Raw genomic sequence first — 26799 nt, forward strand, 5'->3', positions numbered from 1 at the left:
TGCGGCACCCCACTGGACACCGGCCTCCAGTCACAGAAGCACCCTTCTACCATCACCCTCTGCCTTCTGTCACTAAGCCAGTTTTTTATCCATTTTGCCAAGGTGCCCTGGATCCCATGGGCTCTTACCTTCTTGACTAGTCTCCTGTGTGGGACCTTGTCAAAAGCCTTACTGAAATCCATGTATACCACATCCACTGCACTACCCCCATCTACCTCCTTGGTCACCCCTTCAAAAAATTCAATCAAGTTAGTCAGACACGACCTTCCATTAACAAAGCCATGTTGACTATCCTTAATTAACCCTCGTCCTCCAAGTGAAGACTGATTCTGTCCCTCAGAATCTTTTCTAGCAGCTTCCCCACCACCGATGTCAGACTCACCGGCCTGTAGTTCCCAGGTTTATCCCTACTGCCCTTTTTAAATAATGGCACCACATTAGCTATCCTCCAGTCCTCCGGTACATCCCCTGTTGCAAGAGAGGCTCTGAAAATTTGTGCCAGAGCCCCCGCAATCTCCTCCCTTGCCTCTCTCAGCATCCTGGGATACATCTCGTCAGGGCCCGGAGACTTATCCACTTTTAAGCCTGCCAGAGCCTCCAGCACCGCCTCCCTGTCAATAGCAGTATGCTCAAGAACATCACAACCCTCCTGCTCCATTTCTAAGTCCGCATCGCCCTCCTCCCTCGTAAAAACAGATGCAAAAAAATCATTTAAAACATCTCCTACATCCTCTGGCTCCACACACAGCTTTCCACTATGGTCCCTGATGGGCCCCACTCTTTCCCTCGTTATCCTCTTACCCTTGATATACTTATAGAACACTTTGGGATTTTCTTTTATTTTGCCCGCTAGTGCTATCTCATGGCCCCTTTTTGCTCTCCTAATTTCTTTTTTAAGAACCGCCCTACACCTTCTGTATTCCTCTAATGATGCCTGTGCCTTAAGTTCTTTATGCCTTCCAAAAGCCCCCCTTTTTTTTCAAATCAATCCTACTATATCGTTCGACATCCAAGGTTCTTTCGACTTGTTTGTCCCACCCTTAAACCTTAGGGGAACATGCTTCCTCTGTACTTTTTCAATTATTCCTTTGAATGACTCCCACTGTTCTGATGCGGTCCTCCCCTCGAGAAGCTGATCCCAGTCCACCAGGGCCAACTTCTGCCTTATCAGATTAAAATCGGCATTGCCCCAATTTAGAAATTTTCCTCTTTCCTCTGGTCCCTCTTTATCCTTTTCCATTACCACCTTAAATATCACTGAATTGTGATCACTGTCACCAAAATGCTCTGCCACTGACACTTCAGCCACCTGTCCGGCCTCATTTCCCAAGATTAAGTCCAATACCGCCCCCTCCCTTGTTGGACTTTCAACATATTGGCTCAAAAAGCCCTCCTGGATGACCCTTAGGAACTCTGCACCCTCTGGGCCCTTGACACTTTGGCTATCCCAATCAATATTCGGGAAGTTGAAATCCCCTACTATTACTACCCTGTTGTTTTCTCACACCCCCGAGATTTGCCTACAAATATGTTCTTCTATTTCCCTCTGACTGTTTGGGGGTCTGTAGTATACACCCAGTAAGGTGCATGCCCCTTTTTTATTTCTCAATTCCACCCAAATAGCCTCATTTGAGGAACCCGCTAATATGTCATCCCTTCTTACAGCAGAAATAGATTCTTTGATTAATACTGCAACACCCCCTGATCACCCCATGGCTGATCATCCAAAATCAGTACCCTGTCCCAGTTTTTTCCCCATAACCCTGATTCCCTTAGCCAGAAGAGCTAAATCTAACCGTCTAAATCTAAGTCTAACTATGATCAAACTGTCAGCCTACATAATTTCCTTGAAAGCTCCACAATCTATAGCGTCTTTCCAAATCATTATTATTCTCCTACCTTTCATTTCACCATGACACAGTTGTCAATTCTGATGGCAGAGACGACCAAAAGAAATATTGCAGATGAACTTTGCAACCGTGAATCGAATTTCTCCCAGTCCTCTGGTAGGCTGCTTTTTCTTGCCAATTTGTATGCTTCATCTTTTGTTTTGATACTATCCCTAATTTCCCTTGTTAGCCACAGATGCACTACCTTCCCTGATTTATTCTTTTGCCAAACCTGTTTCTTTTTGGTTACATTTTAGTGAAGAGTAGATCTGAATCGTCATATATAATAAGGTTAAAGTAAAACCGACGGTGTACAGGATAAGTGAAAGATTAGGTGCCTAATTAACCACATCCTTCATGAATGTTTGTCTTGAATGTTTAATCTTTGACAAGACAGGCAAAGTTTGTTAGTGACATGGAAACGATCGTCTTGAAAGGCTGGAGCGATTGGGCTTGTATACACTGGAATTTAGAAGGATGAGGGGGGATCTTATTGAAACATATAAGATAATTAGGGGATTGGACACATTAGAGGCAGATAACATGTTCCCAATGTTGGGGGAGTCCAGAACAAGGGGCCACAGTTTGAGAATAAGGGGTAGGCCATTTAGAACGGAGATGAGGAAGAACTTTTTCAGTCAGAGGGTGGTGAAGGTGTGGAATTCTCTGCCTCAGAAGGCAGTGGAGGCCAGTTCGTTGGATGCTTTCAAGAGAGAGCTGGATAGAGCTCTTAAGGATAGCGGAGTGAGGGGGTATGGGGAGAAGGCAGGAACGGGGTACTGATTGATAGTGATCAGCCATGATCGCATTGAATGGCGGTGCTGGCTCGAAGGGCTGAATGGCCTACTCCTGCACCTATTGTCTATTGTCTATTGTCTATTGTCTATTGTCTTCACACAGACTTGTACACATTTCACCGCCAACCATAAAGTTAGAATATCTGCAGCTATCTGAGGAAGTGATAACAATATCAGGTTTAAATATCAGGTCTGAAGAAGGGTCTCGACCCGAAATGTCACCTATTCCTTTTCACCACAACGGCCTTTCACCTGAACAACAAGGAAGCTCAACGCCAGCTAACCGTCACCCTCAATGAGTCACCCCTACACTACAACCCATTTCCTACGTACCTCGGGGTGAAACTAGATCGGCAGCTGACCGACAAGCAACACCTTGAAGCTCTCCGTGCTAAAGTCTCGGCACGGAACAACGTCCTGCGTTGCTTGGCCGGATCGTCATGGGGCGCCAGGACATCTACTCTTCGAACCAGTGCTCTTGCACTCGTGTACAGCGCCGCTGAGTACGCCGCCCCAGCATGGTGCCGCAGTGCTCATACCAGCAAGCCAGACGCCACCCTCAACGACACCATGCGGATCTTCACTGGCTGCCTACGCCCTACTCCGACGGATCTCCTGCCGGTGCTCGCAGGTATCGCACCCGCCAAGCTTCGCAGAGTGTTCTTCACTCATAGGCTGGTGTGTAAGGCCCCATGGGACGCCAAACATCCTTTGCACCACCTTTCCCAGGATTCACAGCAACTGGGACCTCAACGCCTGTCATCCCGTCACCCTTTCTCCCGTCATGCAGCGATCCTCTGTGGCTCCGGTTTCAACATACTAGGAGCATGGAGAACCAGCTGGGAACAGACATCGCGACATCCTCAATTCACTGTCGCACCGAACACCACAGCCCCACCCGGCTCGGACACGCCCCGCAAAGAGTGGGTCACCCTGAGCCGGCTCCGCACAGGGGTCGGCCGGTTCAATGCCAACGTGCATCATTGGGGGTTGCGTCCATCAGCAGCCTGCGTGTGTGGGGCAGACCAGCAAACACCCGAAGATCCCTCTGTACATCAATGTTTCTGACAGTATTGCCATTTACCATATGATTTTCTCTTCCATTTGACTCCCAAAGTACCACACCTTACACTTGTCTAGGTTAAAGTCTATCACTCATTTCTCCACTCATATTTCCAACTGATCTACTGTATATTCAGTTGCATCTTTTGATAATTGTCCTTACGTCAGCTGCAAATATATATATATACACAAGCAACAAAGGTCAGACAGTGATCCGTCTGAATAGGTAATGATTCAACGGTTCTGTTATTCAATGATAGTTTATTACCACATGCACCAGGCACAATGATGCTTTGACAATCCTGCTTGTAGCAGACCTCACCTAGGCAGTACACAAGAGCCGGCAAAGTTACAAAAATTCACCGAACATTCCTACCTACTGCCGCATGTGGCAGCAGCCCCTCTCCCCCCGCCCTGTCTCCCTCCGGTCTTAGCAACCCCCCCCCCCCTCCCTCACCACCCCACCGTGTCCCCCTTGGATCTACGATTTCCTCATCAGCAGACCACAATCGTGAAACCACAACAGTGACACTTCTTGCAGCCAATTGATTCTCAGAGCCAGAAAGTTTACTCAGTGTTAAAGATCCACCATGCCATTGTAAATCTATCTCATTTAACAAGGTAAAATGTTTTCAGTGTTTTTTTTACTGTGGTAGTCGTACAAGAGAGAGCTAGATAGAGCTCTTAAGGATAGCGGAGTCAGGGGATATGGGGAGAAGGCAGGAACGGGGTACTGATTGAGAATGATCAGCCGTGATCACATTGAATGGCGGTGCTGGCTCGAAGGGCCGAATGGCCTCCTCCTGCACCTATTGTCTATTAAAGAATGAATTTCACATCAAACCAGTGACTCTGCTGATTGCTTTGACGTGCGCTACAACACCAAACCTTGTAGAGAAGCAGGTATTTCCAGATTTCACATTTATTTTTGGCTTTTTTGATGTTATTTCTTCGGGGAAAGTTAATTCGGTCATCATTTTTCGAAAGGTGGTGCTGAGCTGAATTCTTGAATCGTTGCAGGCATTGTGAGAAAGTTACTCCCCCAGAAGGCGGTGCTGGCTCGAAGGGCCTTATGGCCTACTCCTGCACCTATTTTCGATGCAACAATCAAGGAGGAAGTTAAGAAGCTGCCGTCGATTTTACAGAAGGCTGATGTCTCAGTGTTGCCACCTTTAGAACTACAAGCTATGGGTCTTTAGGGCGGCACGGAGGTGCAGCAGTAGAGTGGCTGCCTTACAGCGAATGCAACGCCGGAGACCCGGGTTCGATCCCGACTACGGGTGCTGTACTGTATGGAGTTTGTACGTTCTCCCCGTGACCTGCGTGGGTTTTCTCCGAGATCTTCGGTTTCCTCCCACACTCCAAAGACGTAGGTATGTACGTTAATTGGCTTGGTAAATGTTAAAAAATTGTCTCTAGTGGGTATAGGATAGTGTTAAAGTGCAGGGATCGCTGTTCGGCACGGACCTGGTGGGCTGAAAGGGCCTGTTTCTGCGCTGTATCTCTAAACTAAACCTTAAAGGAGAAGGGAAAGGAAAGCCCTTCACCACCTCTGGGCATTCTGAACACAGGGTTCCGACCCGAAATGTCCATGTTCTCCACATACGCTGCCTGACCTGCTGAGTTACTCCAGCACTTATGGAATAAGATTTGTTGAATCTGAAGGCAGGTGGAGTGAAAGGCAAAGATCAGAGGAACTCTATCATTACTCTGGTTGAAAAGAGGAGTGTAGAAGCAGAGCAGAAACAATTGAGAACTCACGCAACGCTGGTTGAAGCAAGGCCAAGTTTAAGGAAAAAGGAAGACATCTCAAAGGCTTTGGTGTTGAAAGTCTTGCAAGTGTACACGCATTGACACACACTGGCTGGAGACCACCTCTAAGTGAGGCCACTTTTATGTGAGGAAATAAAAGTGTCGGGGGTTAAGGGGAGAAGGCAGGAGAATGGGGTTGAGAAATTGATCAGCCATGATTGAATGTCGAAGTAGACTTATGGGCCGAATGGCCTAATTCTGCTCCTATAACTTATGAAGAACGTTCGTACCTTTGTAGTGGTGCTTAGTTTCCAGTCAACGTGTGGCTCAGGTCAAAGGAAGGTAGGCTGGATTCACGGTGGTGGAGGAGTACAATGGCCAATGTGGATCCAGCAGTTTGAGATAAATAGATCTAGAGAGGGTAAAATGCCAGAAGAGAGGATCAGAAATTCTGGAGATGGCAGAAAGGGTAACACCCCACACTCTTCTGGGGTGAGTTCTTCCAGCCAGAAAGTTGGACATGGGGCCAAAGGGAGTGACAGAGGAGCTCAACATCATGTTGGGCTCAAAAGTCATTGTGAGAGGGAATTCAATGCGAGGGGGATTTGAGGTTGATTAGTAGGACTGGCTGTTACAATCCCTGAAGTTTTGCACTACCGTTGACTTTCAGGGTGTTGTTCTTGGAGATGAGCACTAACTAGGTAATGTTGCTACCATTCAGACACATCTTCAGTTGTGTACCTCGATGTCACTGGGTGTTTCGGCCTTTTATCACAAGACACCCTCAGTCGAGGCAGGCCCACCGCAGGGTGATCGGACCTGGGTGTGTGTCTTTTGGTTAGCCTGTAGATGGTCACGTGGCAGTCCAGACAGCATCTCCTCTTCTCAGCCACAGCCAGTGACTGCTCCGTTCGGCGGCATTGGCAAGTTCTTTGGTTGCCTTCCTTTGGGCCTGCCCTCTGACTACCCCACCTTCACTGGATGCACCCTTACACTCCAACCTTCCTCCTCTCCCTGTACTACAAGGTTGGAATATCTCAGCCTTTTCCTTTCAAGTGCCTCGTCCACAGCTCCCTGGGGACCGTCAGCTCAATGAAGAAAAAACACGCTGACAGGAATTGGACCAGAGGACGAGGTCTGGTCGCAGGTTGGTAGCTGCGATTTCAACTGGGAAGGAAAGCCTTTGGCCTAGGTCAACCCTCATTTCCCAGTCTCTGGCTGCGCTCAGTGGGCATGAGTTGAGAGGTAAGGGGTTAGTCCTCCGTTTCTCTCCTTCCCGGATTGCCTGGCATCCGGCAACATGGACGACTACAAGGGAGAGTCCTACCGACTGCGAAGGGCGGTGAAGGACGCAAAAAGGAGGTACCGGGACAAGATGGAGTCACAGATGGAGCAGCAGGACACCAGGCGCCTTCGGCAGGGGCTACGGACAGTAACTAGCTACAGGTCCAGCACCCCCTCAACCGGAAGTGCCGGCTCCTCCTTAGCTGATGACCTGAACTCTTTTTATGCACGGTTTGAGACGGGTAACACCACCAGCTCGCCGTCTAAAAACAGCACCGAAGGGGCGCTGGCTAGCAAGGCTGAAGGGGGATCCACGGCCGGGGATGTGCACACATTCTCGGTGTCCGAGCATGAGGTGAGGTGGGCTCTGACGAGTGTGAACACGAGGAAGGCTGGAGGCCCAGATGGTATATCTGGGCGAGTGCTAAAGTCTTGTGCTACTCAGCTTGCTCCAGTGCTCACCACAATATTCAACCTCTCCTTGGCCAAGTCTGTGGTCCCTGCATGCTTCAAAAGATCCATCATTGTACCGGTGCCAAAGAATGCCTCTCCAGCGTGTTTAAATGACTACCGACCGGTGGCCCTCACCTCGGTTGTCATGAAATGCTTTGAGAGGCTAGTCAAGAAGCACATCTGTGCCATCCTTCCTCGCAACATAGACCCACTACAGTTCGCATACCGTCCGAACAGGTCCACGGATGATGCGGTCTCCCAGGTTCTACACACCGCTCTCTCTCATCTGGACAACCAGGGGGGCTATGTGAGGATGCTGTTCATTGACTTTAGTTCAGCATTCAATACAATAGTCTCCAGCAGACTGGTTGACTGGAACTGGGGCTTAGCACCCCTCTGTGTGCCTGGGTCCTGGAATTCTCACCGCCAGGCCCTAGGTGGTCAGGATGGGAGAACACACATCCAGCTCCCTCACCCTGAACATAGGATCCCCCCAGGGCTGCGTCCTTAGCCCCCTACTGTACTCCCTGTACACACATGACTGTGGGGCCAGGTTCAGCTCAAACTTCATCATCAAGTTTGCTGATGACACCGTGGTCGTGGGCCGGATCTCCAACAACGATGAGAAGGCCTACCGGGAGGAGGTGGCTGATCTGGCACTCTGGTGTCAGGACAATAGCCTTCTCTTGAATGTCACTAAAACGAAGGAGCTGATTGTGGACTTCAGAAGGGCTAAACATCCAAGGACGTACACGCCACTGAAGATAAATGGGTCTACTGTGGATTGGGTGAGCAGTTTTACTTACTTGGGAGTCCGCATCACAGAGGATCTGACGTGGGTAACGCACATCACCGCACTGGTGGGTAAGGCAAAGCAGCGCCTTTACCACCTTAGACAACTGAGGAAATTCAGAGTGTCTCGGAGGATCCTTCATTGCTTCTACTCTGGGGCTGTAGAGAGCATCCTGTCCGGCAACATCACAGTCTGGTTTGGGAACAGCTCTGCCCAGGACAGGATGGCCCTGCAGAGAGTAGTGCGTTCGGCAGAACACACCATGGGAACTACACTCGTCCCCCTGCAGGACCTATACATCAGGAGGTGCAGATCCAGAGCAAGCAAGATCATGAGGGACCCCTGCCACCCCAGTAACGGACTGTTCCAGATGCTACGATCAGGCAAACGCCTCCGCTGTCACGCTGTGAAAACGGAGAGGATGAGACGGAGTTTCTTCCCACAGGCCATCAGGACTGTCAACTTTTATAACCCCAGAGACTAAATTTTAGTATATATACTATATATAGTATATAGTAACTTATTAACTTTATTTATATGCTGTAACTGTAATTCTTTTTTGTGCACAATCCGCAGGCATTGCCACTTTCATTTCACTGCACATCGTGTATGTGTATGTGACAAATAAATTTGACTTGATGAAGGATGGTATTTGCGGGAATGCTATCTGGGCATTGATAGGCATGGCGTTGGTGGTAACTCCCTTGCACTCAAGTTCAGCTGCCAAACACCTCAGCACCTGGTTGTGTCACCAGGTGTATCTGCCTTGTGATATGCTTGCCTTACAACCGACCAGGATGTGCTTGAGGTTTGCTGGAACTGCACACAGGGGGCAGGCTGGATCCTCGCTCAGCCAAAGATTTAGGTTTGTGGGAGAGGGAAGGACGTCATATGTGGCTCTGATAATAAAGCTCAACATACTTGACTCCATGCTCCACAGCTCACTCCATGTGATCTTCCTCCTCTCAATGCCATCCCACCTCATCCAGCGGCCTTGCTTGGCTTGGGATATGGCTTTGGCACACCTGGCTGCTTCTTCTTGACAGCGCACCTCCTCCACTACCTGGTGCCGACGTTCAGCTGGAACTAGCCTTTTGCCAGGTAGGTTTCATTGCTCCCAGGCCAAAGCCCCCTCGGCCTTGATGGACATGGCCCACTATGTCCCTGTGTCGGAAGGCGGATTTTGCATCCAGTACCACTGCTGCTGGGGTCCATTTCTTCCCTGTTGCTAGGGTCGGAGCGACACCTCTAACTATTGGGTCCCGGGATTCTGTTAGTGTCATGTCCAGCCTTGCTTTGGCGCATTTGTATTCCTCCATCAGGCTTGAGACTGGCAGTGAGAGGGCTCCATTCCCATAAAGTCCTATACTGCTGAGGCATCTCAGTAGCCCAAACCACTTCCTCGCTTGTGAGTTCACAAGTCTCTCCAGCTGGTTGACATGGGATAAAGTGACCTCGTAGATGGTAATTGGCCACGTGAGTCGGGGTAGCAGGCCGAATTGAAGGCACCAAAGCTTCAGCTTCCCTGGGAGAGCAGTGTTGTTGATTTGCCTGAGGCCACTGATTGTATCCTGCCTGAGTTGTTCCACCTGCTCTGCGTCCTTGAGGTATGCGGTGTACCATCGCCTGAGCTTTTAACAGGCTTCTCCAGGACAGTTGGTATTGTCTTGTCATTGATGCGGAACCTTTCGTCAGTGAGCCGGCCTTTGATGGTGGAAATACTGCAGGATTTGCTGGGTTTAATCTCCATTCGTGCCCATTTGATGTTTTCCTGGAGTTTGGTGGAGCAGGAGTTTCCTGGAGCAGGCGTTTGGTGCATGCTTTTGTTGTAGTTATTGTGGTCATGTCATCCATGTATGTCCTGATTGGAGGAAGACGCAGCCCTCTCTTTAAGCGTTCCCCTCTGACTACTACCCATCGTGATTCTCGAATTATTAGCTCCATTGCCATGGTGAAAACCAGGGGAGAGATGGTACAGCCTGCCATTATGCCTACCTCAAGGTGCTGCCAGGCGGTGGTGTTGTCCTGTGTTGTGACACAGAACTGGAGGTCCTGGAAGTAAGCTTTTACCAGCTTTGTGATGACCTCTGGGACCTGGAAGAAGTTAAAAGCTGCCCAAAGAGTCTCATGGGGCACCAAACCAAAGGCATTGCCAAGATCTCAGAAAACCACATGCAGATCTCTCTTTTCTTTCTTGGCAGTTTGTATCTGGTGCCAGATGACGTTTGCATGTTCCAGACATCCTGAGAAACCACGTACCCCTGCTTTCTGCACTGACCTGTCAATGAAGTTGTGGCTCTGCAAAAACGCTGAGAGTCTTTGGGCCACAACACCAAAGAAGATGTTTCCTTCCACATTCAGAAGGCTGATCTGGCGGAATTGGCTAATGTTTAAGGAGTTCTTTTCTTTGGGAATTAAGATCCCTCCTGTCCTTCGCCATGCCTTAGGTACGATTCCTTTCCGCATGCCACTTTCATTAACTTCCAGAGGTATTTCAGGACACCAGGGGTATTCTTATAGAGCCTGCATGGAATGCCATTGGGCCCTGGGGCTGATGCTGTTCTTGCCCGTTTAACTGTGTTCTCCACCTCCTTCCATGTAGGAGGCCTTGTGTCCATCTGGTGCTCAGGTGGGTGAATAGGTGGCATGTCGTCTGGAATGGTGACTGGCTCATGCCTCAGGTTGTCGGAGTACGTCTTCCTCAGGTGCTCCTCCAGTTCCCTTACAGGTACTCTCAGGATCCCGCTCTTCTCCTTGACAGAGGCTTTTGACAAACTTATACGGATCTCTGTAAAAGCCTGTCCTCGCCCGTTCTTCCTTCTCGGATTGCCAGGCGCTGCTTTCCTTCTGCCTGCAGTGCCTCGAGAGCTTTCCTTTCTGCCTCTGTGGCCTTCCTCCAGTTTTCTCAGCTGCCTCCTTTCCTTCACCAGTCTTTTGATCTCCTGCTGCCTCCTGGACTTGCACTGGAGTGATAGTTCCTTCTGTGTCCTCTGTTTCTTGACGTCCCCCAAATCTCTCCGCCCCATAGGTTGTATACGGTGCCTCCCATCTTCTCCAGTTTTCTTTCTACACATCCCTTCAGACCTTCCAGAAGATGGACGAGGTCAGTGTTAATGGTCTCCCACTCTTTCCTCTGGCAGGATTTAGGCCAAGGTGTGAGGCTTTTCTCCTTCCATCTTCCTCTCTACCGCTGACTGTGGCTGGTTGGGCTCTGGACTCGTGTCCGATGGTGGGACTGTACTTGGTTGAACTTCGCCTGGGGTGCTGATACCCTGTGGACTGTGGTGATTATCCTGCCACTGGGCTTCACTCGACTGATTTGACCTACCTCTTAGAAAGTAATGGTCAATGCGAGGCCCCGCACTTTTTCCTGCCCTGGTGGATCTTGAGACCCTTCTCTGATGTTATCTTTTCCCAGCCACAGATGCAGCTTCGTAGCGTGTGTCCTGCCGGTCAATTGCTGTGCTGGTTGTCTGATTCATAGTCGATTCCGTTCCTAGGTCTGTTGCCGTGTGGTCTGTCGATGAGTCATCTCGCAGACTCAAGGGGTATTCTTCGTCTAGACATTTTCGTAGCAATATATGGGTGGATCCAAAACGCTGACTAGCGATGGATCCTGCTGGCATGAGGAGCTAGCCCATGCCAGCCCCGGTGAGGTCTATTCCCTCCGGTCAGTAGTCTCTCCAGGCCGTCACTAGGTCTTTCCTTGGTTGTCTGCTGCCCTTTCGCAGTGGTCACTGGTTTGATCCAGACGTTCAGATTGATTAGTAGGACTGGCTGTTACAATCCATGAAGTTTTACACTACAAATGACTTGCATGATAAAGGTGAGGCCTGCGTGGAATCTTGATCATTCGAAATGAGGGAGGGAGAAGCAGAAGTAGTAGTAAAAAACATTGCAAAAGGTGAGACTGTGGGGAGAGATGGAGTAAGTGAAAATTAAAGAGGTAGAAACACCCACAAGTGTATTGGAATTAATGAGCTTTGAACTTTGATTCTGAAGGTAAATAAAAGGTCTTTTGGTGAAGCATAGTGTGCAACAATGAATAAGGTTCAGGGCACCTTGAGATGCAGTTGGTTGGGCCTGGTGTGGTGAGAGGGCAAGAGCTTCCATATGCAATGGGTGGAATTAATGATAAATCTCAGAATGTAATAGGAATGATTATTCAAGAAACGCTGGATAGCTTGGACATACCTATGATGATGGGTAGCCCCAACTGTGAAGAGGATTCCAGATTGGTTGCATGTGGAGGAAGATGGAACTGGAAACAGTCGCTAAGGAAGGAGATGCGACTATGAAACATGGTTTAGATTAGTTTAGAGATACAGCGCGGAAACAAGTCCTGTGGCCCACCGAGTCCCCACCGACCAGTAATCCCCACACATTAGCACTACCCTATACACATTAGGGCCAAATTTACATTCATAACCAAGCCAATTAATCTACATCCTGTACGTCTTTGGAGTGTGGGAGGAAGCCGAAGATCTCGGAGAAAACCCATGCAGGGTCATGGGGAGAACGTACAAACTCTGTACAGGCAGCACCCGTGGTCAGGATCAAACCCGGGTCTCTGGCGCTGTAAGGCAGTGGCTTTACTGCTACATCACTGTGCCTCCCAATTGGTCTCCAATGCATTGCGATCATCCTCTTTGTTTTCTCCACTCCTCATTCTCTGCAACTTCTAACACAGTTGATTTAGTGGTTCAAGTGCTTATTGACCTGGAACTGCAATGCTTTCCCTCTGCACAGATAGTCCACAGAACTGCTGAATATTTCAAGCATTTCTGTACACTGTGGGTGATTTGATTGTAATCACGTTTACTCATTCCTCTGACTGGAGAGTACGCAATGAATAGCTTTTCACTGTACCTCGGTACACATGACAATAAACAAACTAAACTGATCTTATGGTTTACTTTTGGATGCAGTTTTTAAAATTTTCTGCAGTAATTCTACTTGCATTCCTTGCTTCAACTGGTGTGAAGGAGATGGTTACCTTATGGATAGGATTACGGATATGATACGGATATGGATATGAATATGGATGTTTACATTATGGAGATGGGCTGAATAATTTTTTCTGCTTTATGAATATTAAACTTAAATAATGCAGTCACAAGGAACTCCAGCAGTCTGTGCCTTTTTTTCAATGATATAGCGTTGCCCTTTGCAATGTGGGATTTTATATATAATTTGGATGGGATGTTGTGGGCCTGACGTGTGAGGCTGCAACATCCTATCCAAGTCACACATTATTTGATTTGGAAATATTTTGATGTCTTTTAACCTTCACAGGTTTAATGAATTTTGTAATCCCCTACTTAACAACACCATGAGTGTAGCTTAATCAAAACAAAAGGCTGTTCATCTCCATTTCTCAAGTGCAGGTAGCAATGAACAATAAGATGGTCTGAAGAAGTGTCTTGACCCAAAATGTTACCCATTCCTTCTCTCCAGAGATGCTGCTTGTCCCGCTGAGTTACTCCAGCTTTTTTCCGTCTACCTTCGGTTTAAACCAGCATCTGCAGTTCCTTTCTACACAATGGACAATAATTGTTGGCCTTTACCATATCTCCATATTCTGTGAATTATTTTTTAAAAGTCAATAGTCTGCAAAAAACTTTGCATTTCTCCAATTTTCTCCCAATGTGCATTTCCCAAACCCTTTGTTGCATCACTGGCAGCCTTCTTTTAGCAGTAAAGGTCCTAAACCCTGGAATTTCTGCTCTAAACCTACATCTATTATTTTAATATCTCTGAAAAAAACAGTGTTATCACTTCACTGCGATTTTAAATGCCCAGCAACATACATATAATTCATCTGGTGTTAATTTAACCTAATGCAGCTCAAATATGTTATGTTAAATCATATACTCTTTTTCATGCAGCCTCTATACTGAGTATTAACCACTTTAAAGGATTATTTGATCCGCAAATAATCAAAATGCACTTTGGACTTCAATGTAAATAGAATCGGGATAAAAGGGTTAAACTTTAGTGAATCACATTTTTTTCAGAAATCCGTCAACATCCCATTTATTCGTCCAAAACATACAGTATTGGAATAACATCAATTTCAACAGAAATACATATCAATAAACAAATCTATTTGGGAAAGCAAATTGGGAAGTCTGAGTGACAAATCTTTGATCTGAAATATAAAGCAGCAAATTTAAATATTAAGCTTTTCCTGAAATATATCAAACCAAATATTCTAATGACATCTGAATTAAAGCTAAAGAATTCTGCTGTTTCTTTCAGAGATGCACTCTCTTTTTTTAATATACGTTTTTCTTTCATTGGCAATATTGAATAATTTTCATTTTACGTGGAGTTTATGGAACTATATGTGTCATATAAATAGCATATCTTTATAAAAAAAGAACAATAATTACATTCATGCACTCATTTCACAATGCTTAGGTAAACCTCCCTTACAACCCTTTTAAAACACCATATTCTTTATATTTATCCAATCAAATTGAATAGGAAAAAAAGATTAAATATTAATATATATTACAGTTGTCACCAAGGAGATTTTAAAATGAACAATGACAATGCAAAAAGTGCCGTTTGAAAATAACATCTTTGATGACAATAGAAGTTTGGTGTCATTAATATAACACAATGTTAACACAATGTTAAGTTATTTATTGGAGACACAAGGAACTGTAGAAACTGGAATCTTGAGCAAAAAGACAAAGTGCTGGAGTAACTCAGCGGGTCAGGCTATAGATATTGGAAATGTCTGAAGAAGGGTCCTGACCCAAAATGTTGCCTATCTATTCCCTCAGTGATACAGCCTGAACCGCTGAGGTACTTTATGTTTTACTCATAAATTATTTACTGTTGTGGCTGTTTTTTTGTTTGAAGAGCAAGTTCAGAAATTCCACTCATCAGATTCTGCGTAGAACTTCCAGTGCTGATTCATGATGTGACATGGCAGGAATTCTTCATTCCTTATAAGGAGAATCTCTCGAAGCTGCATAAAGCTGCTGTTGGATTTCTTTCTCTGAATCTGTGGGAAGTAATCTGCACAAGATATAAAGAATTACATATTGTACAATGTCTCCGGTTGGATGGGCAGACCACTGCTAATGATCTAAAATTATTTGATAAGTAACTTTGATAAGTTCGGAACACAGCTGTAACAACTCCTATGCTGGTTAGAGTATAGTAACAACATTTAAGACCATTTTGCAAGATTTGTGATAAATGCTGAGCTTACTCACTGCAAAGCTCTGCTGGTAATGGCTTCCATCTTTTCTAAGAGCTTATTGGTTTTTCAAGAGACAAAAGGGAAAATGATGAAGACAAAGAGTAAGAGATTGTGGCTCCCTGCATTTGGTTTTGGGCAGATAACTGTCAATTTTGGGTGGACCTTAATTAAATCGGAGACAGACAACATTCAGCTCCAGCTTGACCAGTCCACTCCACTTTTATTTTCATGATTGCCACTTTACTAGGCCAATGTGAATTTATAGTTGAGCCTATGCATAGGAATGCAAGAGGCTACGTACGGAAAGTGATGGACTCAGCTTGGTCCACCAAGGTCAGAATCCTCCCCTCAACCTCCGGCAGAAACAATCCAAGTCTGTCCAGCCTCTCCTAGTAGCTAATACCCCCTAAACCTCCCCTGCACCCTTTTCAAAACCTCCACATCCTTCCTGTACTGGGGCGAACAGAATTGCACGCAATTTTCAAATGTGGCCTAACCAAAGCCATATAGAGCTGCATCATGACTTCCTGACTCTTATACTCAAAGGCATGACCAATGAAGGCAAACATACCATATGCCTTCTTTATCTACTTGTGTTGCCACTTTCAGGGAGTTAAGGACTTGGACCACAAGATCCCTCTGCCTATCAATGCTGTTACGAGTCTTGCCATTAATTATATTTCTTCCCCTTACATTTGACCAACCAAAATGCAGCACCTCGTACTTGCTGGGATTAAAATCCATCTGCCATTTCTCTGCCCTTTTCTGTAGCTGATCTCTATGCCACTGTGTACTTGGACTACTTTCCTCACACTTTACGACCACAGCAATCTTAGTGCTATCAAAAACAATAGTACATGTACATGTACTTCTGCTTTAGAGTTATCTATATATTTCACAAATCCATGCAGAGCAAGGATAGTACTTCCATTGGCCTCACCATCTTTTACCTTTCAGGCAACTGAACCATCCTATGAATAACTAAAGAATAGTTCTGAGCTACTATCTACCTCACTGGAGACCCTCGGATTATCTTTAATCAGACTTTACTGGACTCTATCTTGCACCAAAGGTTATTCCCTTTATCATGTGTCTGTACACTGTGGATGGCTCGATTGTAATCATGTATAGTCTTTCCCTTGAAGGTAGGCACAAAATGCTGGAGTAACTCAGCGGGACAGGCAGCATCTCTGGAGAGAAGGAATGGGTGACGTTTTGGGTCGAGACCCTTCGTCAGACTTTCCCTTGACTGGTTAGCACGCAACAAAAGGATTTTCACTGTTTCTCAGTACACATGACAATTAACAAAACTAAAATCATGTGATTCAAGTTCACAAGTTATAGGAGTAGAATTAGGCCATTCAGCCCACCGAGCCCACTCCGCCATTCAATCATGGCTGATCTTTGTCTCCTAATCCCATTTTCCTGCCTTATCCCCATAATCCTTGACACCCATTCTAATCAAGAATTTGTCTATCTCAGCCTTTAAAATATCCACTGACTTGGCCTTCACAACCCTCTGTGGCAATGAGTTCCACAGATTAACTATCCTCTGACTAAAGAAGTTCCTCCTCACCTCCTTTCTAAAAGAGAGCCCTTTAATTCTGAGGCTGTGCCCTCTGGTCCTAGACTCTCCCACCAGTGGAAACATCTTTATCACATCCACTCTATCAATGCCTTTCATTATTCTGAAAGTTTAAATGAGGTCCCAACTCAACCTTCTAAACTCCAGCGAGTAGAGGCCCAGTGCTGTCAAATGCTCATCATATGCTAACCCACTAACCTGGAATCATTCTTGTAAACCTCCTCTGGACCCACTCCAGAGCCAGCACATCCTTCCTCAGATATGGGGCCCAAATTTGCTCACAGTCCTCCAAATGCGCCCTGACCAGCGCCTTATAGAGCCTCAGCATTAGGATTAGGGTTCTCTGTTTTTGTATTCCAGTCCTCTTGATGTAAATGCGAGATTGAATTTGCCTTCTTTACTACTGGTTCGACCTGCAAATGAACTTTTTGGGAGTCCTGCACCAACACTCCCAAGTCCGTTTGCACCTCCGATTTCTGGATTCTCTCTCCATTTAGAAAATAATCTACGCCGTTATTCTTATTATCAAAATGCATGACCCGGCACTTTGCTATACTGAATTTCATCTGCCACTTCTCTGCCCACTCTCCTAACCTGTCCAAGTCCTTCTGCAGAGTCCTTGCTTCCTCTACACTGCCTGCCCTTCCACCTATCTTAGCATCATCTGCAAACCTGGCCATAAAGCCTTCAAACCCCATGTCCAAATCATTAATATGCAACGTGAAGCAGCACCAGCAACGACCCTTGGGAACTCCACTAGTCACTGGCAGCCAACCTGAAAAAGCGCCTTTTATTGCAACTCTCTGCCTTCTGCCATCCAGCCAACTCGCTATCCATGTTAGTATCTTCCCTTCAATACCATGGGCTCTCATCCTCCCAAGCAACCTGATGTATGGCACCATATGTGTCTGGTAATGATGCCATTACCACACATATATTTCCCTCTCATCCTCACTCAGCATTCTCATGGACCGTTCCACCTCCACACCCCATTCACATTTCCTTCTTCACCTACCCACCATCCAGGAGTCCAAGCGCTTATTCCATGTGAGCCAGCAATTCAATAGCACTTCTTTTAATTTAGCGTACAAAATTTAGTACTCATAATGTATATCTTCCATTTTGGAGAAACTAAACACAGATTGGGAGATGTTGCAGAACAGCACTGTTAATGCCATAAGGGTAAATCTCAGCTTCCAATTACCTGTTGGTTTAATTCCCTAACCTACTCTTGCATTCTCACTTTGATGTTTCTGGCGTTACCTTTTGAGAGTGTGCCAACCAGGTCCAACATCTGCCTGAGGAAAACATCAATTTTTTGACCAGTTCTCAGGGTTCAGTGGCGAGCTTTGATGAAAAATCACCAGAAAATGTATTCTTGTTTGGATTTCCATGAACATGTCTTAATCTAGAAACTGGGTGAATCTTTGCTATTAAGTTCTTTAATTGATGAGCACAGATTTTTAGATGTTAGGGAAATTAAAGCATGTGGGTTTGATGCCACAGTGAAACGTCACCCATGATGTATGGTTATTGAATGGTCTAGTAGGAATAAGGGACCAAATGGCATTCTCCTGCTTCTATTATGGTTTTATGTTCTTTATCCATCATGAGAAGATGAAAGTCAAAGGAAAGTACAAAAATAAATTATTTTCTACTATTTAATCTAAAATATTACAGTTTTGATCATATTAACTTGAATTAAGTTAAAATAATAGGCATAACATAAATGGTTTACTGGCTGATGTAGCATTCATATTAACAAACCTGCACAGATGCTGTTTAGCATAGTTACTGAAGATGTCTCATCTGTTGATAGGATGGGTTTTGGAATAGACTGAGTCTCTGGGGTCTTGGATGATGTTGTAATTATGGACCTGTATTTGTCGAGTTCTTTTCCTTTGTACCTAACCTAAAAAATAAACACAGTAAGCAAGATTTTCACTTAACCTGTACCTCACCTTATTTGTTGAAAAGGCAATAATCTCAACTTGACTTGGCATTAGTGCAATGCAACATTTCGAAATTTTAAAAAACCCATTGTTCCCAGGAAAAGCCTTTCTAATCTTTACGTGGAGAATTCAGTGAGAATATTTTAAAGAAATGTTAAATGGTTGTCCATATCACATCTGCAACATTAATCTTTTTTATAATCTCCAGCAGTTACAAGGTCATTCAATCATGACAATGAACAATATTTTCTTTAACAATATTCAGCTAGAGAGAGGTTTTGGAAAAAAAGCACCAGAAAGAATTGAAGAAAGAAAAGAATCCCTTTTCAGAAATCAGGATACGCAACACACAGGAATTCATCTTAACTGGTGGTGATTGGGTGTGGAAAACTAGGCGAAATGGGACTTGGTGAACGGGAAGTGGGAAACCTTGGCAAAAGGGAATTTATATTCAACAAATTGGACTAAACGCAATAGTGATAGCGACAATGATTGCTGTATGAACATTTCTGGTTTACTGATAGTTCGCTAATGTCTTTTAGGGAAGGAAATGTCTTCTATATGTGACTCTCGGCACTTTAATGCACAGATCATTTAATAGGAATCTGAGGGGTAACTTTTTTTACACAAAGGGAGGTAGGAATATGGAACGAGTTGCCGGAGGAGGTAATTGACGCCGGTATCATCACAACATTTAAAAAGCATTTGGACAAGTGGATGGATAGGATAGGTTTCAAGGAATACTAGACCAAGTGGACCCATTGGGCCCAAACCTCCCCTGCATTGGTGCAGTACCCTCTCCTCCCCCCTCCCTTCTCCTCCCCCCTCACTCCATCCCCCTCAGCCCTCCTTATCCTCCCACCACCCCCCCCTCCCTGTGAGCGTTATTTGTCTGCCAGGTACCAGAATAATTGTTGGATGCCAGGAGTTAAATTAACATCAGAGACTGACTGCTCTTTGTATTTTATGTGTTTTCTAATTTTAAAGTGGTGGTGCATTCTCTGACACTTAAAAAGATTTAATCAGATTTTGCAAGATAGATTGATAAGCTATATATTAAGGAATCTAACCTAGGTCATAAGATCATAAGTGATAGGAGTAGAATTAGGCCATTTGGCCTATCAAGTCTACACCGCCATTCAAACATGACTGATCTATCTCTCCCTCCTCACCCCATTCTCCTGCCTTCTTCCCATAACCTCTGACACCTGTACTAGTCAAGAATCTATCTATCTATGCCTTAAAAATATCATATAACCATATAACAATTACAGCACGGAAACAGGCCCGTTCGGCCCTACCAGTCCACGCCGACCACTTTCTCTGACCTAGTCTCATCTACCTGCTCTCAGACCATAACCCTCCAATCCCCTCCCATCCATATACCTATCCAATTTACTCTTAAATAATAAAATCAAGCCTGCCTCCACCACTTCCACCGGAAGCTCATTCCACACAGCCACCATCCTCTGAGTAAAGGAGTTACCCCTCATGTTACCCCTAAACTTTTGTCCCTTATCCATTGACTTGGCCTCCACAGCCTTCTGTGGCAAAGAATTCCACAGATTCACCACCCTCTGACTAAAGACATTTCTCCTCAGCTCCTTCCTAAAAGAACGTCCTTTAATTCTGAGGCTATGACCTCTAGTCCTAGCGGGCCACACTCTAAAAATTAGAGGTGGGTCATTTAGGAGTAAAATTAGAAAACACATCAAATACAAAGAGCAAAGTTTGACACTAAGATTATGTAACTGCAGCTCAGTAAAAGGGTGCAGCGTTTTCCATTATTGTTATTACTAAAACCAGTACCTTGCTCCATGCAAAGCTCCGACTGACAGTTATTTTTTCTTCCAGAAGTTCTTTAATCCAATGCATTGGATTACGATAGAGTTTTCTGTCTTTATCTCTAATTATGCCAGTAGCAAGAAGGTCAGCTTTATAGCAAACTCCCTAAGGACAAGAAACAAATTTTGACTTTTTATCTGGATATCTAACAATAATAAAGTGACCCACCGTTAATTCACTGCTCATAAATGTAAAATATGCACATCCAGTTCTTACATAAAAAGGCATATAGGGAGCCAAATAAAGAATGTGGGATATGTATAATTATTTTGAAAAGTGGCGAACCGGTGGTGTTTCTGGGTATTGGAACATTCAAGAAGGTTTCCAAAAGTTTGAAGAAGCTGGACAGACAGACATGTTGAAGGCATCATTTTACCACCATCAAAGGTATTCCAAAGGTATTCTGCAATGTTTTGTGTGCGGCCTTCCAAGTGACACAACTTTGCCACACGCTGTGCTATGCAGGGTCTCAACAGTTGGGTCTGGGAAGCTTGCAACTTCGAATTTTTCCCAGCCAGATACAAGTCCAGTACAATGAAGAATCTGAACCATAAACACAGAGTGCTGAGTAACTTAGCAGGTCAGGCAGCTCTGGTGAATATGCGTGGGCGACGTTTCAAGTCTGGACCTTTCTCACGAGTGATTGCAGTTGGGGGGGTGGGTGGGGAGAGAGGGAGGTAGCTGGAAGAGAGATGGGGGCAGGACAAAGCCAGGAAAAGGATAGGTGGAAGAAGAACACAAAATGCTGGAGTAACTCAGCGGGACAGGCAGCTCTGGAGAGAAGGAAATGGTGGCGTTTCAGGTCGAGACCCTTCTTCAAACTGAAGCAACGTCAACAATTTCTTCTCTCCAGAGATGCCGCCTGTCCTGCTGAGTTACTCTAGCATATTTAATTTATCTTCGGTGTAAACCGGTCTCTGAAGTTCCTTTCTACACAAGTGATAGGTGACTACAGGTGAGGGGGGGGGGGGGGGGGGGGTTGTTTGAATGGCATTTATTTCTTATCTGAAAAGTAGCATTTAAATCAGCACATCACGTATTTCAGCAGTTTCCGTATATCTCGTATTTCAGCTGTCTCTGTCTTGTTTTTTTCCCCTTGCATTCCTTTCAGTTGCCTCCATTTTATTATATACATTATATATTCTAACATAAAGGAGACTCTGTAGGGACACAGGGATTGGTCCAGACCATCGAACCCTCTGATTGGTAGAAGAGGTGAGATGGTGCGCAGGTAAAGGAACTGGGCAGTCTCGTTTAGTCCTCCGAAGGAGACATTAAGATTTATGGTTGTCTGTCATTTGGTGCGTTGATTGTCACGGTTGTTAATGTTATAATAAACGTCTACCTCAACATACTTCGCCTACGACTCGCCATAACTCCTTTATTTATACATGATACACAGCATTTTAAATAGGGCTTTGAATATAAAAAAACAAGTAGATAAAATCTTTACAATCCTTACATCAGGCCTGAATTGAAGTACAAATGTTCCTCGATTTAGGAAAGGGTCATGTTTTGGAAAAACAGTTGTATTAAGCAAAAACTCCCAATTTTATAAACTATTTTCCATAAGTTTCAATCTAAAAGGTCTGGGAATGTTCCAGAGCTCAAGTATTTTGGTCAAAAACATCTAACTACTTAAAAAGATTGCAATACTAGCACTGGAAACAGTGAACTGATATTTTATTACCAATTAAATCTGAAATGAAATGAAAAAAGCAATGTAATATACATAAAATACCATTTCTTGGTATTCACAAAATGAAATACACAAGATACCTTCTTTACTCTCCCAGCTCAACCTGGCGCTCTCCCTTCCCAGCTCTCTAACTCTCCCAATTGTTCCTGGCATCTCTTTCCCGAGCTCTCTCACTCTCTTAACTCCTCTGGCCTTTTCTCTTCCCAGCCATCTTGGTCTGAAGAAGGGTCTCGACCCGAAATGTCACCCATTCCTTCTACCTCGAGATGCTGTCTGTCCTGCTGAGTTACTCCAGCGTTTTATGTCTATCTTCCCCTCTCAATTCTACTTGAAGTTTCATCCCCCCGCCCCCACAGCTCCCTCAGGCCCTCTTTCCCTATCATTTCTCAGCAGAAGAACTAAAAGTGAAAATTTCCATGGTCACCACTCCTTCGATATATTTGTTATTAATACTGTCAGGTGAGCAGCTTTAAGGACTTTTCCAGCCTTTCTGCTTTATGAACTGGGAAGGAATTGATCCATAGTATTAAAAATAACATTTCATGCCAATGACTACATCATTACAAAGCTGTAGGAAAGAACTGCAGATGCTGGTTTAAATCAAAGGTAGACACAAAATGCTGCAGTAACTCAGCGGGACAGGCAGCATCTCTGGAGAGAAGGAATGGGTGACGTTTCGGGTCGAGACCTTTCTTCAGACTGATTACAAAGGTGTCCTTCCCTCTGCTAGTCGGTCGGTCAAATTTCAAACCATTTATTGTAGATGAACCAAAAGTAGACATTAGACAATAGGTGCAGGAGTAGGCCATTCGGCCCTTCGAGCCAGCACCGCCATTCAATGTGATCATGGCTGATCATTCACAATCAGTACCCCGTTCCAGACTTCTCCCCATACCCCCTGACTCCGCTATCCTTAAGAGCTCTATCTAGCTCTCTCTTGAATGCATTCAGAGAATTGGCCTCCACTGCCTTCTGAGGCAGAGAATTCCACAGATTTACAACTCTCTGACTGAAAAAGTTTTTCCTCATCTCCGTTCTAAATGGCCTGAAGACTTTTCAGGCTTCAAGCTTATCCCATCAACTGAACGATGATGCACCTTAATCCCATTTAGTTTGCCATTGATGGTGGTGCAGCAGTCAGTGTTGCTACCCACAGCTCTAGGACCCAGGTTCAATTCTGACCTTTGGTGCTGAGTGTGCATACTCTCCCTTTTTCCTCTCACATCTTAGAGAGGTACTGATTGATTATGTGGCCACTATAAATTGCCTCTCAGAGTAGATAAGTGGCAAAAAGTCTTAAAAGCTGAAGTTGGAAGGTCATGAGAGGATGTTAATGGGAATAAGACAAAGGGCAATTAATTGGACTAATTATGTTGTCCTGCTTAAAGCCAGCATGGATTTCTTGGGTTTAATAACCTCACCTGTGTCATAATGATATTAGACTTTAGAGATACAGTGTAGAAACAGGTACTCGGCCTACCGAGCCCACACCGGCCAGCGATTACCTCGTCCACTAACCTACACACAGTCGGCACAATTTTACAACTTACCCAAGCCAATTAACCTATAAACCTGCACATCTTTAGAGTGTGGGAGGAAACCAGAGCACCCAGAGAAAACCCACGTGGTCACGGGGAGAACGTACAAACTCCCTATTGACAGCACCCGTGATCAGGATCGAACCTTGGTCTCTGGTGCTGTGAGTCAGCAACTCTACCACCTCGCCATGGTTTGTATGTAATGGTTCTTTTTAATGACTCACCTGTAGTTTGAGATCAAGGACATCTTCTCCTGGCTGAATCAATCCATCTTTGATGAGATCTATTAAGTGTAGTAGTTTTCTTTGCCCAGTTCTTCTACCCACTGGTAGAGATTTTATATTATGCTCTCTCCCAGAAAGACTAGATGCATTCGCCAGGCTGTGACCTTGATTGTTGCTGGTAACCTGTCTGTTATTTACCCGGTTACTGCCCCGGTTGTCTGGCTGAGAAGCATTTACCTTCACAGTGTTTTGGTAATTCACACTTGCACCTGCATTGTTCAATGGTAAAATCAGCTGTTGAATCCTACTATTCTGTGGTGCGTTGGGCACAACAATCAACTTAAGGTTGGATTTCAATATATTGGGCTGGCCAGTAAATTGCTGCTGTGTTGAATTCATTGGCATCAGATAGGTTGTCGGTTGTGTGGCAGCTGGCAGAAAACATTGCTGGTTGGAACTAGTTTGCAATACGCTCGTCACTGTAGATTTTTCCGTGTTCACCAGCATAGAGTTACAAACTCTTCCAGTGTTATTTTCTGGGTTACTGATCGATTGTGCTGTGCTCAAATGAATATCCTGGCTTGAGCTACTGCATGGTGTGGAATCTCTGTTTGTCTCAGTTTGGCTTGAGTTTAAGGATTCCACTTGAAGTTGTGACATTTCCAGAGGGCGTGACTGTAAAGAATTTGACTCTCTGTGGCTTGGGTCAGGTTCAGAAGCACTTATTGTACTTATACTGCCATCCCTACTCGTAGCGTCAAGAACATTGGTCGGAGCAACATTTTCTTTACCTCGTCCAGTGCTATCATCCACAACAACAGTGGTTGTATTTGTCTCCTGATTGGCGGAAATATTAGTCTCTCCGTGACTGGGAAGATTGTCCGGTTGTAAGCATTCTGATTCGCGAGCAATGGATATTTGTTCAGCCCCTTCGGTGGCACAGCCATCACCGAGTCCTTCATTTTGATCCAAAAACTGCACTTTTTTCGAGGGTGCGTCTGTCCTGACTCTGCTTTCAGTCGTGCACGTCAAACTTTTCCTCTGGGTTTCTATATTATTTTGCTGCGACTGACGCTCTTTTAATTGGTATTCGCACAATTTATGTTCTAATGTTTTCTGTTTCTGTAACAAATTTAGAAATCTTCTCTGTCGAGTGGCCAGGGCAGTTACTTGTTTTTGCAGCGTGCCTTGTCTGAATGATCCTGGGGAGACCCTATAAAATAAACAATCACTAAATAATACTTTTCTAATACCTATAACATGTGGCATGTAGTTTTGTTTAGATATGATGTGTAGGAAGTAACTGCGGATGCTGGTTTACACTGAAGATGGACACAAAAAGCTGGAGTAACTCAGCGGGACAGGCAGCATCTCTGGAGAGAAGGAATGGGTGACGTTTCGGGTCAAGTCTGATGAAGGACCCGAAATGTTACCCATTCCTTCTATCCAGAGATGCTGCCTGTACCATTGAGTTACTCCAGCATTTTGTGTCTATCTTTAGTTTCAATATATGAAAACAGGCCCTTGGCCCACCGAGTCTATGCTAACCATCGATCACTCGTTCACATTAGTTCTATGTTATCCCACTTTACCACTTCCTTCACACTAGGAGCAATTTACAGAGGCCAATAAATCTATAAACTAGTCTGTCTTTGGGATGTGGGAGGAAATCTGAGCACAGAGGAAACCCACATGGTAACAGGGAGAAGGTGCAAACTCCTCATAGACACCACAATAGACAATAGGTGCAGGAGTAGGCCATTCAGCCCTTCGAGCCAGCACCGCCATTCAATGTGATCATGGCTGATCATTCTCAATCAGTACCCCGTTCCTGCCTTCTCCCCATACCCCCTGACTCCGCTATCCTTAAGAGCTCTATCTAGCTCTCTCTTGAATGCATTCAGAGAATTGGCCTCCACTGCCTTCTGAGGCAGAGAATTCCACAGATTCACAACTCTCTGACTGAAAAAGTTTTTCCTCATCTCCGTTCTAAATGGCCTACACCTTATTCTTAAACTGTGGCCCCTTGTTCTGGAGTCCCCCAACATTGGGAACATGTTTCCTGCCTCTAACGTGTCCAACCCCTTAATAATAACAGGTATAACAGAGCTTTATTTGTCGTTCGGTACCGAAGTACCGAACGAAACTACATAGCAGTCATAGAAAAAAAAAGAACACAAGACACATAACCCCAACACAAACGTCCATCACAGTGACTCCAAACACCCCCTCACTGTGATGGAGGCAACAAAACTTCCACTCTCTTCCCCACGCCCACGGACAGACAGCTCGTCCCCGACCGACCCGCACAGTCCCCGCACCGGGCGCTGAAACGTCTCGCGGCCGAACCGGGCGATGAAAGGCCCGCGACCAAGCCTTGCGCAGCTAAGTCCCGTGGTCGAGCCGCACTGGGCGATGTCAAGTCCGCAGCCGAGCCGCACCAGCGGTGAAAAGTCCCGCAGCCGAGCTGCACCGGGCGATGTTAAGCCCCGCAGCCGAGCTGCACCGGGCGATGTTAAGCCCCGCAGCCGAGCTGCACCGGGCACTGTTAAGTCCAGCGGCCAAGCCGCACCGGGATGTAAAGTCCAGCGGCCAAGCCGCACCGGGATGTAAAGTCCAGCGGCCAAGCTGCACCGGGATGTAAAGTCCAGCGGCCAAGCCGCACCGGGATGTAAAGTCCAGCGGCCGAGCCGCAGCGGGCGATGTT

General features: G+C 45.4%; 1 protein-coding gene across 1 annotated transcript in view; it reads right to left on the minus strand.

The window, feature by feature from the left end:
- Positions 1-14706: 14706 nt before the first annotated feature.
- Positions 14707-26799, minus strand: part of LOC144592266 (uncharacterized) — a 61567-nt gene continuing 49474 nt past the window's right edge. The window contains exons 11-14 of the mRNA XM_078396794.1: positions 24093-25305; positions 20596-20736; positions 18602-18746; positions 14707-15062 (exon numbers count right to left, since the gene is read on the minus strand). Of these exons, the coding sequence (XP_078252920.1) occupies positions 14911-15062; positions 18602-18746; positions 20596-20736; positions 24093-25305 (1651 nt within the window). The 3' untranslated portion in view covers positions 14707-14910. The remainder of the gene's footprint in view (positions 15063-18601; positions 18747-20595; positions 20737-24092; positions 25306-26799) is intronic.

This window comes from Rhinoraja longicauda, chromosome 3 (assembly GCF_053455715.1).
Source record: "Rhinoraja longicauda isolate Sanriku21f chromosome 3, sRhiLon1.1, whole genome shotgun sequence".
NCBI classification, from domain to species: Eukaryota; Metazoa; Chordata; class Chondrichthyes; order Rajiformes; family Arhynchobatidae; genus Rhinoraja; species Rhinoraja longicauda.